Source organism: Lichenostomus cassidix, chromosome 6, assembly GCF_008360975.1.
Source record: "Lichenostomus cassidix isolate B80296 chromosome 6, HeHo_3.0, whole genome shotgun sequence".
Taxonomy (NCBI): domain Eukaryota; kingdom Metazoa; phylum Chordata; class Aves; order Passeriformes; family Meliphagidae; genus Lichenostomus; species Lichenostomus cassidix.
In genome coordinates this window covers 11,687,352-11,705,868 of record NC_139487.1, presented here as the reverse complement: position 1 = coordinate 11,705,868, position 18,517 = coordinate 11,687,352, and the positions used below count along the sequence as shown (strand labels likewise).

The 18,517-nt window shown below is 42.4% G+C and overlaps 1 protein-coding gene across 3 annotated transcripts in view; it reads left to right on the top strand.

Moving 5' to 3' along the window:
• NEURL1 (neuralized E3 ubiquitin protein ligase 1) overlaps nt 1-18,517 on the top strand; it is an 86,106-nt gene that overhangs the window by 25,160 nt on the left and 42,429 nt on the right. For all 3 annotated transcript variants that reach the window (XM_085064912.1, XM_085064911.1, XM_085064910.1), the window contains exon 3: nt 4,232-4,553. In XM_085064912.1, the coding sequence (XP_084921038.1) occupies nt 4,232-4,553 (322 nt within the window). The remainder of the gene's footprint in view (nt 1-4,231; nt 4,554-18,517) is intronic.

The following is an 18,517-nucleotide window of genomic DNA, read 5'->3' as shown; positions in this document are numbered from 1 at the left end:
GAGGATGAGGAGTTAGTGAAGGTGTTCCATTCCACAACAAGCACTTTTGTTCCTGTAAACAAGGCAGCAATGAGGGCTGGTCTCATGGAGCTGAGACAGCCGGGAGAAAAGAGCTCGAAAAGGACCTGGAAGTGAAGGTTCTTGCTCATGTGCTTGGCAGGAAAACCAAAATGGTTTGGAGGAAAGGATGAAAGAAGCAGTCAGTGGTCATGGTTGCTGTTGAAGAAAAGGACCTTTCTGGTGGTCTGCTGACTGCTTTGTTGAATCAATCACCTGATAGCCTTAAGGTCAGAGGAGAGGGCATTGCAGGCATCACATTTTTCTTGCTGGCACAGGCTGATTTAATTTCCTTTGTGTCTGTGGTAGCCTGGAGGATGGAGTTTGTACCCCTGGTGCTGGAGCTAGCATGGGAAATCTAGCTCCTGAGACAACATGCCTCTGTGAATACCAGAGCTGCTTTCTGGTGAAGAAATTCCTCTGTCTCCTTAGGAACTGAAGCACTTTTCAGGTTATCAGCACCTTAAGGAGCTTGGAACCCTTGAAACTTCATCCACTGATACTTTCCAGTCTTTATGCCTTCTAGACTGTGGGACAGCATTTTTCTGTTCTCAGCTGGATTCATGCTTTCCATTGGCACAAAGTAGGTCATCTTCTTTGGCCACTTTAGCTCATGGCACACATGAATGATCTGACTGCAAATCCTTCATTTACACAGAAGGAGTTTTCCAGGAGGTTTATCAGCATATAGATACCCATTTTGAATGATCTTGCTGTTGCCTATTGCTAGAGGTCCCAGAGTACATATCAGCCTTCTCTGCCTCTTCCCTAACAACCAGCAAAGGAGCTAGGAATGAGGAAGATGCCTCCTTTTGGAAATACATGGAGATTTCAGTGATTTCAGCTCAGGCCCAGAGACTGAAAATCCCCACTACAGGTTTGTTATGCTCCCTATGGAGTTTTTACTGCTTCCATCCAGGCTGGAAACCCAGCAAGAATCCCTCACATTGCCTAATGAGATTTTTTCCCATGTTGGCCAGCAATTTGGACAAGCAACTGCGAAAAATAATCTGGGAGGAGATGAAAGCAGCATTTCACTTTTGAAGACATCATCAAAGATTTGAGCAGATTTAGTGGTTTGGGCAAAGGTTCTGGGTTATTTCTTCCTCATTCTGAAACAAGGTAGCTATCTCTGGAAATTCACACTTGTTTATCTCTGTGTATTTGGGGATTTTAGCTTGCATAATGTGTGTGAAGGATATGCATGCAAGTCTGCACAAGAGATTTATGAGCAGAGCTCCTGCTGACTCCAATGGGAAGGTCTCATGGGAGTGATCAACAGGCTTTAGCAGAATTTGTGCTCTAGGGAGAGATGAAATGTGAAAACATCCTTGCTTTTGTATGATAAATCCATCCTGTAATTGCCTCGCTATTGTTTGTACCTGTGGAAAACAGCATCTTAGACCTTCTTACCAGCTACAGACTAACTATGAACCCAGTCATTCAGGTCCTATAAAGTCTAAACTCCTTTGGAAAATTGAGGAAAGAAATAAGGAGATTTAATTCTGTTCACTAGGTATTGTATCTCAGGTTTTATTCTGAGATTTTTTTGCAGCTCTGGGAATATGGGAATACAGCTGTCAAGCAGCATCAGAGACAAATGTTCCAGTATGGTTTCTTCCATGTAGTTCAGGGCATTGCTAGGGAGTGTAGTGAAGTTCTCAAAGATGGCACAAGAGAGTAAAGATCAGGAGCCTGAATCTGTGAAAGCAGCAATGGTTTAGCAGTTTGGATGTTGATTCTGTCTTTTCCTCCCCTTCTGGTACCCGATGGACCTCCCAAGCTTTTCTGCTAGCAGTGGCTGCTGAAAAGAGAATTTGGTCCATCATTAACCATTGCCTTTTTTAGCAAAACTGTGTACCCTTTGTCCAGCTGTGTCTAATTCTTGGCAGGCTTTATACTTGATTTTAATTTGGATATTAGTTTGCCTGTGGTCAGACTGTATTGAGAACTGTTTATAGGTGCTGATTAATACATGGAACATGTGCAGCCTCAATTACCATATGAATATTTACTTCACACTGCCTGTGATTGCTGTGAAATATTGGCAAGAGACTGAATTGTACAAATGACAATGAGGCCATATTTATCTTAGACCCAAAAGCTTTTAAGGCTTGCAGTAAATTTGCTGCAAAAAATATCCCAGGCTTCTTCTTGGAGTGTGTATATTATGTTTCCCTATTTTGTCATGTGCATGCCCTGTTGACCCCACTTGTACTGGGGACATGCATGAGGCCATCCCACCCTGGCCAGGTATATAAAATAGCAAATCTGCTTCAGTCCTTTTTAGTGTCATCCCAATGTTCACCCCACAGGCAGGAGCTTCCCATGGTTCCTGAGACTGAGGTCAGTGCTCAAGTGTTTCATGCAAACAGTTTAGGTGCCTGGATGGACCCAGTAGGGGTAAAGAGCAGCATTCCCTTAGCTGAAAAATTGTCTGTTGATAACTTTTTTTTGAGCTCTGAGTTATTTTCTCTGATACTTTAATTATAAAACAGAAATCTGTAGGCTTTGAACAATGTCTTTGTTGTGAGATTATTGTGAACCCAAGGGCACATGTTCCAGATTTGCCTTGGAGAGGAATATGTAAAAGAAAAATGCAGTATTTACAAATGCGATTAGCAAAGAATTCAACAGTCCAAAGAAAATGTCTTGTAGAATCCCTTGGTGAAAAATCTATGCTTCCAAGCTGGGACACAAGGGGCTGCTGCCAGGCTTTTGAGGACAAAGTCCTGCAGTCCTGGACAGTTCAGTCTCTGTCATTGCCATTCATCCGAGCCATTAGTGTTTCGGCAGAGCATGACATCACAGAAAGGCAACAAGTTTTGTGTGACATCTGGTAGGTGATACCTATCCATGTGTCTGCTCTTTCCTGCAGCCAACACTGGAATTGCTGGAGGCTGCCAAGGCATTGATGGAAGAGGACTATCTCAAGTGCTCTCATGTTTGCTGCAGGTTCAGTGTGTGAACAGATGCAGCAATTATGTGTCTACTGGCATGCAGGAACTGTCTTGGCCCCACATCAAGGTTGGATTCAGCATCCTTAGGACTTTCATTTCATAGTCTGGATGCTGACAGACTAAATCCTGTTGAGAGGAGCAATGTCCAGCAGGTTCATAAACAATAAAATGAGAGGAAAACTTCACCAAAGACATCATCTCCATCTGAGGATCATACTAAGTGTGGAAGCTCCTTACTTCCATGGGAAAAAAGGACTTTATAACTGGGTAGTGTTTTTGATGTGCTGCATGTGTTTGGGACCTGCTGCCTACTCCCCTCAGATCCCTTCCTGTCCAGGGCTCAGTTCTTGTGAGAAGAAGGTGATGACTCTGGAGGTATCTGTGATCCTTTGTCCTTCTGTCTGTCAGGTGCAGAAGGATGGATATGACACATGAACCATTCCAAAAACCATAGCAGAGGTTTGTGACCCCAGACACACTGAGTAATTGCATACTGACAGGTTGGGGCATAGTTATGTACAACATACTTTGCAAAACACTGTTCACAGCTGAAATAAGTAGGTTTTCCCCAGTCACAAAGGAACATCTATTGTTGCTTCCCAATTGTGTATTTAACAATTTTAAATACTCTATATTGTGCTTTCCCACACACAAGTTCTCTGCTACAAGGCTGTGATTTCAATATGTCATCCAATATGACAAGTTAAACAAGGAGAACACTGTCTTTTACTTGCCTGGGAAACTCAGAAAACCCTGTCGTGGTAACTATGATTCTGGAGTCTATGCTTTTCCTTCAGGTCATGAGAGACCCCAGCATCTGAGCACTATGTGGGAAGAGCTCTGCCGCTGCAGGTGCTGAGATAAAAGGTCTTGTGGCCATTTTTGGCACATTTTGTGAGAGGATTATTCCTAGGCCAAAAGGAATTACCCCAGAAATAGAAGTGAATCACCATGCAGCTGTAATTACATTTCACCTATCGACACAGATTTAATTTGATTTATTTGATTTTAAATATGAGCATTGTATCCTAAGTGTGCAGCAGCATTGCTGTGTGCAGCTGAAAAACCTACAGCAGTGTTTGGTGTGTAAAATGTTTCCTAACTCTGGTGGGGTCATCTGCACGCTGGCCACCAGTGTTGGATGCTTAAAGCCTGTAGTGTGTAAGTCAATATTCAAGTGCCCAAGGCTGTTATTGCTGCTGTTGTCTTTGCAGATCACTAAAAAGCAGTGCTGCTGGAGTGGGGCTCTTCGGCTCGGCTTTACTTCCAAGGATCCATCGAGAATTAACCCTGACACTCTGCCAAAGTATGCATGCCCTGACTTGGTTTCCCAAAGTGGGTTTTGGGCCAAAGCTCTGCCAGAAGAGTTTGCAAACGAGGGGAACATCATAGCCTTCTGGGTGGACAAGAAGGGACGAGTTTTCTACCGGGTGAACGACTCTGCTGCAATGCTCTTCTTCAGCGGGGTGAGGACGGCAGAGCCCCTCTGGGCATTGATCGATGTCTATGGGCTCACCCGCGGAGTGCAGCTCTTGGGTGAGTACCTGGCTCCAAAAACAGGGGTGATGCTGAGCCCTCCCTGGCAAAAGGCCAGCCTGACACTGCCTGTCCCCTTGCTGTGCTGGGATGAGTACAGGGAAACAGCTGTTGTTCCTCCCCAGAGCATCTCAGGACTTCAGCGTGGATCAGTGGGTGTTTGGAACTTAGCACATAAATATAACATCAGTGGGAGGTGGGAAACAGCTGCTGCCATATAGCACTAGAAGCCATCTCTAAGTAAGTGGATTTCTGCTCAGAGGTGTAGCTCTATCAGAGAATAGCCTGGAGTGTGTCATATACCTTGTAAGACTTTATTTGTGTCTCATCTTCTGCTTTCCCTGTGCCAAAGTGGGGAGGTGCATTTTATGTGCTATGGTTAAATCCTTCTTGAATGGCACTGTTATGATATTCTGTCAGGTTTAATGGACAGATTTGAAACATGGCTGTCTTCCAAATTACCTGAGAGAATCTGTGGCTGGTTTTTCTAGGATATTGCTTTCACAGAGGAGTTTGATTTGTCCTCTGGAGCCTGAAGGTTGGATATACAGTTGGGGTTGGAGGATAAGGAGTGCCAAATGCTTGTGTTTTCTGCCATCCTCAGCTGAAATGAAGATTGTTTGGCATTCATGAGGACTCAGTCATAGTTCCAGATGTGCAGACTGTCAAGGTTTGGGCTATTTAAGTTTATACATCTTGAAGAATTGAAAAGAATCTCTGAGGACTGAATGGCAGCAAGGTTGCTGGGGGACCAGAGGTGTCAGCATGCAGCCGTAGAGTTGGCTTTGTGCTGTCACTGGGAGGCGAATTCCAGCATTTCTCCTTGTAACAGTAGTTTCATGGATCTTCTTTTCACCATGGAAAAGGTTAGATGGTACCTGCTGACCTTCAGGAGCTGAAATTCTTTCTGAAGATGAGATGATCTGAGGCGAAGAGAGAGCCTGGCCTTTTTCCTCTCATGCAGCCTGTTAATCTCTTAAACTGACAGCTTCATGCTATATATCAAAAACTTCAATTAAACTTCTTTCTGGCAGTTCTGTCTCCTTTCCACATTCTGTGCTGTGTTAAAAAATATGGTCACAGGACTATGTGTAGCAATCTATGCAGCAAGGAAGAGGGATGTAGGTTCAGGAGATGAAGAAATGAGACTGACCTTGTTGAAAAAACTCCTGGCCCGAGATTGCACAAGGCAGAGGAACTGAAGAATTTCTTAGCAGCTTTTTCTTTTTATAGGTGCAGAAAGATTTATCTTTTGTTGTGAATCAGCTTGAATCAGAGCCACTAGGCAACTGTTCATAGGCCAAGGTGGTGATATTTGAATTGGGATGGAGAATTTGGGCAAATGTCATGCCAGGGGTTCAGTTAGGAAGAGCTTACAAATGACTTCAAGTCCTACAGCTGTTCTTGTGAGATCTGGCATCTCAGGACTACTCTGCCTGATTAATGAGGGTCCATAACTCTGGATTATGTGTTTCCTTTCAAAACACCCGAGAAATCATTTCCTATCCGTCATCCACCCCTGCATTGTCCTAGCATCTTCCACATCCCCTTTCACAAGGAAAATGTGACTTCTGCCAGCCACTACTTACCTCTAGTCCAAGAGACTCCCAACTCTCTGGTGGGTATGAAGTCCCTGAATGAAGCAAGCAGCTTCTGAGTTTACACAGTTGGCGTGGAGCTCAGATACATATTTATAGCTTGTTCCAGCAGCCTTCAGCAGGCTTTAAGGCTGCAACTGTGCTGAAACAGCTTCCACCCGAGTCCTCTCCATCTCCATTCATTATTAAACAGCACTAAAAATCAGAGAAGGGAAATCATCAGCTGTGTTGCCTCTGGATCCTATAGACATACCCATTACTATGCTCTCCATGCCTGCTTTAGTGTAGCAGACCACACATATAGCACAGAACAACTTGCCAAAAACTCCCGGGACTTGACAAATGGATTTCATAGCTTAGCTACAAACATATGGTCGAATTCAGCCTGGTATGGCATGCAGGGCATCTGATAGAGGCTGGGGATGCTGGAGTGGTTTGTTGAACAGAAGAGCCTAGCATTTCAGATTCCAACTCAGTGATTTATTGCCTCCTAACCCCAAAAATGTTCCTTGTTCTTAAGTCTCACTATTTTCTCAATGCCTGTAGGGTTCAGGGTCAAACTACACCTCTGCACAGTCTCCATTTGCTTTTATGTGTAAGAATCTGACCAAAACCGTTACCATTTCTGGTGTCTTTCTGTTTATTGCAGAATTAGTCCCTCCCCACTCCTTGCAATGTAACTTCACTTCCAAAATGAGCCTTGCCAAAGGAAAGACCTACAGCAGTAAGTCTTGTGTCACTGCAAGTTCCCAGCTCTGCAGGCAAATAGACAGTGTGCATTTATGTTCCCAGAAGTGACAACATCCAAAACAGCACATCTTTATTTTGCTTATCTGCATTACACTGGCAAATCACTTCCAGCCCAAATAAGGATCTCAGAAAAACAGGGTAATGACTAAGTCTAGTGACATTGTTCCTGTCTTACAGATTTAATAAAGATTTGAATGAAGGGGGGCCCAAAGCCTGTGAGAGTTAAATGATTTGCCAGAGAGAAAGGTGTCACCTGCCATCAGCCTTGTTACCCAGCTCAGTCCTGCCTCTCTCTCTGTCTGCATCGCAAGCATTGCACAACATTCTGGCATCACTAAAAACCAGCTGGTTTGTACCTTAATTTTTCATTTCCTTCTGCTTATGGCTTTACCCACAGCATCAGCCTTACTGACAATTACCCATGTGTCAGTACTGCTGTTACTGCACAGGTGTATGTGGCTGTCACAGATGTTCCTGGGTCTGACTGTCCTTGCTGGATGTTCAAGGCAGAGCCCTTTAGGTAGCTTCTTTACCAGCTGGATTTTGAAATGAACCAGGTGAAAAAGGCTTGCATGGCCCACTGCACTGCAGCCAAGGGGAGTTTGAACTCAGCTGGGACCACAGTTTGCCTGTCACTGCTGGAGTGAGTCAAAATGAGGGACTGGTTTGAATCCACCTTGAGGTGGCCTCAATGATGGGGTTCAGTCACAGGTGAGAGGCTACTCCATGCTCTCCTCTACCCACATGACAGAGATAAAAAGGTTTAAATTCACCCAGAAATGTAATCTCCTCTGACCACAGGGTCTCTGCTGTTTTATTTTTTTCAAGGGCCCACATAGAGGAGGTTGTGACAGTGGAGTACATGCATGTTCAGTGTTCCAGGCCATGAGTTTCAGCCTAGGTGCAGGCTTACATGACCTGTAAACATGCCCTTATACAGTGACTCTCCTGCCGACATGCTCAACTTGCAGGCAGGATGGTTTACAGCTCTGCTTTCCTTTTTGGGCAGCTAGTTTTGCACAAGTGCACTTTTACATTCCAGGGTAATTTAAAGTAATATTTACTAAAAATGTGGCTTGTCCTTATGTTATCACTTCAACATACACACATGCTCATTCACACTTTTAAAAAGAGTCCGAGAAAAATGGAATATAAGCAATCTGCTGCCTTGCTGCTATAATAAAGCATCCAAAAAAGAAAAGGAAAGGCCCAGCTGTTTAAATCCTGGAGTCTTCAGAGCCATGGAGGAAGGATGGCAGCTCATGGGAACCAAGTGGTGTTGTCTCACATTGACCTGCTTCTTTCAAGCACTGGGACAGTGAGCCTGGCATGTGCACTTTCTGTGGATTCACTGCAGGACACCAAGGGTGGCAACTTCCCTCAGTCATGTGTGCAGAACAGCATAATGAGTGTTCTCAGCATTTTCCTTTACCTTTGCTATGGGATTACAGGTTTGCCTATTGTAGGTGGTGCCTTTTTGAAAATCACACCTTTTTTTTTTTCCTTTTTGAAAATCACCCCATTTTTTGGGCAGTGACATTAGAGCAAAGCAGTGCAGAGTGGTTAAGATGGGAAAGGCCCCATGAAGATCATCATCCTACCATCTAGTGCCTTTTCTTTCAAAGCACAATCCACATGCTCTAAAAGTACAGAAAAATGGGACTGCAAAACAATTATGATTCCAGCATACCTCACTTCTCATCCTGTGTTTTCAGTGGGATAATGTGAGGTAAAATCTGCTCATTTTTCTTGGTCCTATTCTTTGCTAGTATGATCAGCAATCACACCCCTTTAGTGTTTATTGCTCTGTTCACACTCTTCTCCCATCAGTATTTTCATTCATGCAGTATTTCAAAGTATTCTTAGTCTTTTACCAGCACAGGCTTTGAAAACCAAGGATAATTTTATTTAGAGGCACCTGTTGAAAGCTAAGTCTCACCACATCTTGTAAATATAAAATATGTGAAAAATTAGTAAGACCTTGCAAGATGGGAAGATTTTAAATGCATGTGTATTAAATGTGCATGTATTAGATTTACCCAAAGTAGAAACAGTATAAATACATATTTCACTCTTAAATATACGTACAGATCCCAATAAAATTAAATGGGATTTCTTTATATTATATTAGATATTTTAGAAATCTCTTCTTTCACCAGATCATCTTCCTAACTTCTTATTGTTTTATGTTTGCAAAGTATCAAAGTCAAAATGTGAACAGATCCTGGATGGAAATGTACTCATCTTATGCCTCAAGCTGGTCTCTATTTGACAAGGAAGTTGCATATTTTGTAGGGAAAGAAAGAAACATTTTTCTTTCTTCACTCCTGTCAGTTCTTATGTAGATTGAATCTCTAGCTCCAGGCCACCTTTAGAAGAAACATTAAATAAGCCTCAAACGAGGTAGATTTATGGGCAAATTTCAGGTGTGAATGGTATAAGACTGATGATAAATCTAATTTATTGCATGCATCTGCAGTTTTACTGTGTGGTTATTACTATTTTATTTTCCAAGTGCAAAGCTTATTTTCCATTGCCCATGGGAATCCATTTTGTTGCTATTCTGACACGTGCAAATAAGCAGACTGATGTGCTGGGAGTGCTTCACACTAAACAAAATTGGATAATCAGATATGACTGCAGTGTATTTTTATAGGGTATTGTTGAAAGTGGAAGCTATAAACAATTAATCCTTTCTGTGGAAGTCTGTGACTATCTGATGGAAAACCATAATAAGTGCTTAAACAGAGTCCTACTTAATGAAGGCAAGATACACAAGACCTCCAAACAGTCAGTTGTCCTTGTTTTTCCCCATCTCCTAAGGGGAGAGAGAATTTAAATTGCTCATAAAGTTTTATTGTCTGTAGCTGTTGTCTCTATGGCAGCTGCAGGAAGCTCTGTAACACAGCTGAAAATGTGAAAACAGTTTAATAAATAACTCATCTCTTGCCATTTTAATTAATTCCTGCTTTGCCTTAGCACCTCTGGAGGGAAGTGTTTTTCCAGATGCAATAGGCACCCAAAAGTTAGCCCACAGCCCTGGGCAGCTCCTTGTGCTGGAGGGTCTGTGTGTCCTCCAGGTCTGCCTGTCTAGGTTGTGGTGATGACACTGCTGGACACAGCACTTTCAAGCAAGCCAGAGCTCCTCTTGGCTGTGTGAATGCAGTGGGGTTTCTTTTTTCCTTCTCTTTGTGTTTGACTGTCAGCAGTGGAGACGTTGTGCTCATGAGCTGGGGAAGGAAGCATCTGCCTGCACAGGGCATTTGGGCTGAGCAGAGAATGGCAAACACCAAGAAAGTCAGAACAGGCAGATGCCAAGTGAAATAAGGTCTCTGAGGGATCAGTATTTCAGGCTCCCTAGGTCTGGATGAGGTGTTGAATTACCAAGTTGCACAGAGGCTCTGCACGTTGCTTGTATTTTCTCAGTGTTGCACATCAGATAACCTGTTGCTTTCACCTGAAGTACCTTTGCCTTAGCAGGACTTCTTGGAGGGGAAGGCATTACCACAGGTGAACAGAAAGGAAAAAATCTGGCACATAATGTGCTGTTTGGCACTTTATATCCACAAAATGTCCACGTCGGCATCAGGAGAGCCTGCAAATGTACCTGGGTAGGAATAAATTTACAAGAGATTAGCCTGGTTTTTATTGACCAGACTGAGAAAAATGGAGACTGCTACAGGACAAAATGACCAGTGGAAAAATACATTCTGTGCTATAATGTTTCTTTAGTTCTGGTATGCTGAAATATTTTTCCTAACACAGGCAAGAAGGGCCACATTACCCATTAAAAACCCAAGGAAATATGAAAACTCTGACAATTGTAAGGGGTGTTTATGTTATGGATATGTTGTAGTTCAGATGCTGACATTGCAAAGATAGGCCTCTATATTAAAAAAAAGTAGAGTCTTCACATTAATATCTGTTGTGATGATTGATTTGGCTGCTGCTTTAAGGAGGTAAATGTTGCTGGTTTACACTATGAAGTTTATCTTGACTTTGGTAAGCGCTGGAAGTGTGGAAAGGAGAGTCTGGGAACAGTGGTTCCATTAAAAGGGCGTTGACTTTCTTTTACTTCTAATAAAAGTATAAACTACTTGAATAATTGAAGGTATACTGAATTTATTACACAGCTATTGTTAGTTGCAGACATTTCTAGCATAGACAGGGCCTTAGAGAATAATAACCCACCACTAATGGAGCAGTGTATTCTTTTGACAGACATTTCAAAGAATTCCTTATGTTAGCAAAGATTTTAGCTTTTTTATTTAAACCATTAGGGTATCTATGCTGCTTTTTTTAAAATGCATTCTCTTAACTGATGCTTAATGCCACATATAATTGCATTTTCCTTAGTTTGTCTAATGTGATTTCTTTTTTTAAATCTGTAAGTAATAAGAGCCTTTAAAAAAAAGGAGAGAGAATATGTTGGGAGAGGAAATTAATCTTTGCAGCTTTCTTAATACCTTCCTCAAAAATATTCAGCCAACTAATTTAAACTGTTCAAACCTTGGGCTGTAATGCTGAAAGCTAATTCCTCTTCATTCATAAAGCTATAGCTTGACAAAAAGAGTGCATTTGGAGCTGGGGGTATGATTTGGATGTGAATTGAGTGATCTGGTAAAAGTATAACAATTTACTGTGCTAATCTTGCAATTCCAACAATTGCAGCTGTTCCAGCTGTGGAGGCCCTTTCCCCTAAGCCTGTATGACAGATGACAGCTAAAGACTGCTTGTATGATAAAACTAAACACTGTGCAGTGTGTCTCTGCTGGCCTGAGATAGCACTTTGTCATTTCAACGTCTAATTGGCCTCACAGCTGCTGAATATGCAATTTACTGTACAGAGGATGTGAATTTGTTATCCCTATAGGTGTCTGGGTTATTAGAAAAGTTCGACACCTTTAATAAAATAAAATTGGGTTTTCCATCCCTATTAGCAACAGAGCTAAAAGTGAGATTGCTCTGTAGTCCAGTCTCTTCCCCCCCTCCCATGCTGCATAAGCAGAACTGCTGTTGTTGGGCTCAGTATAGAAATCCTTACCTATAGCCCAACTCTCAGTTCTGCCATCCTAAACTTGTAGCAACCTATGGATTCACTCTGGTTTTACACTGTGAGCAGAGTCTAGCCCTGGGTTTTTGCTCACTCATCCCTTCTTTTTGGCCAAGCACTGAGCAGCAGAAGGTCCTCCAGACCTTGTCTGGCTTATCCTGAAGAAACAAAACATTTTGACTGTGCTGATTTTTGAAACTGTGCTGATTTAAGCCAGAACTACTTCTTCACAAAATCCTAGAATCATAGAATGGTTTGGGCTTGTAGGGACCTTAAAGATCATCTAGTTCCAATCCTACTGGCATGGGCAGGGATGCTATTCACTAGGTCATCTTTAGTCATGCTGAGCTACCACTTCTCTTCTGAAGGTGTTCTACTTGTGTTGAATCCACTCCCAGTTTTGATGCAGATGTTGTATCAGCTCTGCTTGTGATGCAGCTGATCCTGCAAGGTGCTGTGCTCAGTGAGAACCTGGACTCCTCTCTCCTGCTCAGACATTGAGGAAAATCTGGATCTTGCCTTCTTGTATGATGCTCTCTTAATTGCATTTTCAAAATATCTTCTTCTGAATTTTTTTATATGTTTCCCCCATGTTGCGGCTTTTGGTGAAAATATCATGCCTTGCACTGACATGCACTAGGTAAGTGCTTCCTCCTGTTTTCTTGGGAATTATAGCAGGGTAATGTTGGCAGAACTTTGTGAGATTTATACAAAGCATTCCATGTCTATTGGCTAGAACAGTATGTCCAGTCACAAGTTTTGATTCTCAGACATTAGCATTGTATTGATGTTAAAGGCCTTAACAGAGTATTTTTTTTTAAAGTTCCATTCCATCTGCTCATATTAGATTTTGAAATTAAACTTATTCGGGATTGGTAAATTTTTGGTCTGTAGCTAGGGATAAAAGAATGATAAAACAGATTGTTGGCCACTGACTATGGATGGTGTGTTTAAGATGAAAATCTCTTGTGATGCATCTGGCTACCAGTGTGACTGTTCACAGACGATTAATTCTCTTCAGGAAAAAAAAAATGTTTAATTGCTCTATCTTTTTAAGAGGATAAAGACCACTCCAGGGAAAAAGCCTTTCAAATCCAATAATCCTATTCCCATGCTGGTGCCGTGCCAATAAATACTGCACCACTTGCAAGGAAAGATCTGAAGCCTCTGAAATCTTTAACACAGAGTGTTCCTTCTTTCTCTGCCTGCCCAAGGCCAGCACCTCCAAGCCCCATAGGTGTTCACTTGAACCAGGAGACTGGTGACAATTTGTTCAATGTGTTTCTGCAGGCATTTGCATTTTCTCCTCATTCTGCAGTGGTGTTTCCCTGGTTGATTTTCATTGCTCTCTCTGGTGTTTGTAGGCAGTAGCCATCGCTCTCCTGAGCCCTTCCCAGACATCAGTGAACTGCTCTGTTATTCCAGCATGGCTTGTGTGAAAGCATCTTTTTGACAAAAACATTGGGCCTTTTGGTTCCTGCCTCTGTTTGTAGCCCTTTTTGTTCTAGACAGGTCTAATTCAATGTTTCTACACACCTGGATGTGTATGCTCATCTCTGAGGTGAGCCTTGATGCTGCCTGCATTTGTTAAAATGTATTTTCATTTCTTCATTCCTGACATGGGAGAGTCTGCTGATCTTGTCTATAACACCACTTGCCCAGGTGGAAGGAAATTGGCCTCATGATGGAGATCAGAGCTAGAGTGTGTTGGAAAGAAAACTGAACTAATGACAATTTCACTGTGGAGCTGCAGGGATGGACAATTTCAACTCAGCCTAATTTCACACTCTAGAGAAACATGTAAATTATTTGGTTTTGAGACATAAATCACTATTATGACTATTTTTATGATAATTTCTAGTGCTTCAGTTTTGGGTGAGATACCTAAAAGATCAGTGCTCGACAAAAACTAGGTAAGATATGAAAAGTCAAAGTAACTATCTGATGGTGATGCAGAGGGTGCTCTATGCTGGCAGGCCAAGGGATTAAAACTGGTGGAGGGAAAATTCAAATGGGAAGTAAAACACTAATTTTTTAAAGGTGTGTAGTTTCCAGCTGGACAATTGGAACCCACTCTCAATTGCTCAGAAAAGGAGACTGCATAGGCTGCAGGGCCTGAATTCAACAGGATGGTAAATTCCCTGCCCACCTCCATGCATATGTATTTGTATGGTATGCCAGAAATAAGGTATATGCTTGAGTAAGTATCTTAATTCACATTCCTAAAGATAGCCATATGCTTAAGTGATTTGCTGGATCCTTTTCTTTGCCATCTGCTTGTTACTGGGCTCTGTGCAGGGCTTGCTAGGTCAAAACCTGTGGTCTGTGGTTAATCAGTAATCAATGGTTATGCAGGGATTAGCCTCTGTGCTTAAGGGTTTTTCTGGGCAGCAAAGACTTGAGGAAGAGGAGGAAGAGAGAGAAGAACGTGAGCAGGAGGGGCTGAATGCACTGTTGAAGTTGGAGGGGAAGTAGAAAGGTTCCCTCCAGGCAGTGCTTGGTTTTCTTGGAAAACATGTCTGGTTTCTGTGTAGGAAGGTTTAAGAAGGGTCCAGATGCCTGGGGCAGGGTGCAGGAAGATGAAAACATGGAAATAGGAAGAACTTCTGGCTGAAAGCTGTGGAAGGAGGACAAGTTTGGCAAAGAGACATCAGGTTATATTGGTGGGAAAGGCAAGGACAACCCAGTGATCAAGATACCATCCTTTTCTTGCCTGGTTTTGTCACTGACACCAGTGGCTCATTTTGTCTTTGTGGAGGCAATTCATAGCCCAAAGGCTTTGGTTTCTCTCTTTTTTTTTTTTTCTTTTTTTTTCTTTTTTTTCTTTTTTTTTTCTTTTTTCTTTCTTTTTTTTTTCCCTTTTCCCTTTATCTGGACAGCACAGGATGTTAGGTGTGTTTGAATTATTTTGTCTGGGTCACCATGGGTGTCTGGCATGTTCCCTGAAGATAAGTGAGCTCTTTTATAGGGTGGAGCACATACTACTGACAGTCTCTCTATCATAGGGATCATGAAGATACAGGAGAAAACAACACATGGGAAAGAGTCTGAGTCAGATTTGTTTTTTACTTCCTGAATTAGATTCATGGCTCTTAGTTCTGCTCTTGATACCACCTATTCCTTTTAATGCAATGGCTCTTTTCATCATATAGTTAATTTATGATAGAAGTCTTTTGCTAATAACAAATATTGACAGAACTATCACAGGGTTTATTTGGATGAAGGCAAGCAGTCTGTGTGAGGAGATACTCCTTTGTTTGTGCTTTGCAGTGGGGATTTCACACTCTTCCATCTGTGTCTGTGGAATTTGCTGCCAGATAAACTCCTGTCTATTGAGTTGGATTTCGGAGACTAATCTTCCCCTTAACAGCATCTCTAGCTTTCCTGGCTGAGAAAAAAACCAACCAACCACCTCTAAAATATGTAGTGAGTGCAGTATTTTTCCAGCAGAGGGTTTAGTTACAATGGGCAACCTAGAAAATTAATTGAAATTAATTGCAAATGTGACTTTTGAAAGAACTAGCTGTGCTAACCTGAATCATGGCTATGGGCAAGCATTTAGAATCTACATAGCCTGGCTCTGGTTTAGCCAGATTCAGAGTGAGATCAGCTGACATCTGATTTACTTTAAGAGTTTTGCTGATAACCATGAAAGTGAGAAAAAAAAAAAAATCTTAACCCCTCTCTGAGACAGACAGGGAGTGGATGGTGGCCACTGGAGAAGGCCAGGCAGCCACCTTACATCTGTAGCTGAAGGGTGAAAACCAGCAGTGACTGGAAGGAGCTTCTCAGAACGTTCTGGGTAGACTTAAAGGTAACTTTGCCACCTCTTCTGGAGATATGTCACTGCTGGTTATTCTGTCATAAGAGTTGTCTGGGGTGTTTTTGCAGCTAGCAGTGCCAGATGTTTGCAACTGCTATCCCCTCCCCAGGATGTTCCTGTTGGCAGCTCTTTCACCAACCTATTATTTTATGGTATATTTAGTTCTTTTTTTATCTTTCCTTGCTGTCAGTCTATACAGAACAATAATCATGTTTTCTTCTTTACCACAGCCTCCATATCCTGCTGCCATTCTAAAAATGCTCCTGTGATGTTAAATCTTTTCCAGTTATATGATGAGAATTAATTCATTCTGACACAGCCATGAAAATCTGATTCAATTCCTTTTTTTGGTATCTCAGTCACAGTCCTTGATCACAAATCAGCATGAGTCAGAATTTCCCAGGTGATTATTTCCTTAGAAAGGCTGATTGCAACCCTGTCTCCATATTTAATATCCTTTTTCTGACTGAGGTGGAGCAGAGCAGTCAGAGGAGGCTGCAGTAGGTTTGTCTGGAGACCTGTCTATTGTTCTGGCATTTGACACCATAGGTGGAACCAGAGAACATCCCACAGCAGTTTTAGTGTTGCAGTTTCCCGTCAAGGAGTTGAGTCCACTCTGGCTCTACAGCATAAAGATAACTACAGAAACTATGAGGGTTTATTACTCTGGAAACTAGGAAATCTTGGTTCACATGTAGGGATGGGACATGGTGGCTTTATCAGCATATATATGGGAATTAGATAATGAGTTTTAGAACCAGCCATATTGTGCTTAGATCCTCTACCAAAGCAGACTGCTCTGAGATGTTTCACATAGCTGGGTTTGGAATTCTTTTGGGTTCAACTATTTAAATGAATAGATTATCTGAAGTTGCTAAAAGTACATCAGAATGTAAAATAATTAGGAAGCACTCTCTTAGGAGCTCTTACCATTCACTTATTGTCTCCAATACATCTTTGTCTCTCAAATTTTATGTATAGAGGACAGGACTGCTTTGACTGCGCATTGAAGGGGTGGACTGTGGTCAGTCTGTTCTGTGTTGGGCTGGGCTGGGGCCAGGAGGGGTTTGGAGGCATGAGGAGGCTTCCCTGTCCTTACACAGAGCCTCTGGCAGGAGGAAATCCTGCTTTCACTTGCCTTTGTACCTCTCCTTGCTCTGAAGGCTGAACAGGAGCTGCAAGGGCTGCAGGAAGGAGCAGGCGAGACCCCTGAACCCTGTGGGGTTTGTCACTGCACAAATTCAATGTCCAGCTGGAGGGCTAAGGAAGCATTTCCACATGTTCTATTGATGGCTGCAGTTTCCTTTTGTGTTTCTCTTGGGTTCTTCAAATAGGGCACTGGTAGCTTTAATACCCACTTGGGGGTTTTGCTTACTTGTTTGTTTCCTACCAAGCTCTGTGAATATATATTTTGTTTTACATGAAAAGAGAAAAACAATGCCCAGAGAGAGATGAGGCTACTATTTTTATGAAGGAAGAATATTTATTAGGATTTAATTGTGCTGGAAAAGCAACCAAGCACTGCCTGAAGGAGAAAGCCTTTATGTCCTGATGTGAGTACATCAGATCAATAACTGGTGGTTAGCAGGGAGGGACAAAAAGCCATCCTTAGTTCTAGTGGTAAAGGATAATTACTATTTAATATTATAATAAAGATTATTATTAAATTCAGCTCCCGATTCAGGCTCAGATTTCATATTTTCCTGAGACATATCACGCCAGTGCCTTCATTTTGCAGGATGGAGATACTGCTTTTCTCCTGGACAGGGCACTGTGGGTTTCAACTGCCTTGATTGCTGGACTCCTCACGGGCTAATGTGGGCAAACCAAGCTGCTGGTCCGTCAGAAGTGCCTCATCTTGGTTTGACTCGTGTGCCCTGTGAGTGTGTTGCTGGCAGAGACCTGAGTTATTGTTTCATGATTTGATTTTATACTGCTGCATATGCCAAAGGCTGCGTTGGGCTGCTGCTACCCTGCTGGACATGGTGGTTTTTAAAGCTTAGGTGAGTGAACTCTGTTTCCCCTAAAGTTTCCAAGCAATTCTAGGCTGTATTGGTGAGAAGAATTAGGATAAGATGCTGGCACGCTGAGCAGAATGGGTGGCCTTTGTGAGGCTCATCCATTATTAATTAGCCGTGTAATTTCCCTTAAGAGGCAAGGTTGGATGGCTTTTGTTTTAGGCCCAATTGCATCTTCGTGCTTGGAGCAGAGATGAGACCCTCTTGCCTGCATTATTGTGAATTACCCGTCTGGGAAATGAGAATGCTGTAGGTTGGTGATACCACATGGGAGCTCACTCGTGACACAGAGACACAATCAGATGCTGAATAAGCAAGAAATTAATTCCTCCTTCCCCTTCTCCTTTCCCCATAAGAGATGGATTTGTTTTTGCTGGAGCTTTGCCTGTGTAAAGGCTGCAGTGTGGAGCCAGTGTTTGCTGTCACACTTAACCTTTGGCATGTCAGAGAGCAGCTTATGGTGGGGACCAAAGGCTTTCTGTGATGGTGGTAGCTGAGCATGGAGGACACCTGAGGGAGCCAGCCAGCCCCACCTGAGAACACTGGAAAACAAACTCCTCACAGATGACACAACTGTAGGACACTGATTTAGTATAACCTAATAGTTGAGCTTCAAATGCCCTATAATGGAGAACAAATCAGGATACTCTTAGCTAAAAACAGAATGATAGCATAACAAACATAACCCAATTGAACTCCAGGAAGCATAAATCACTTATAAA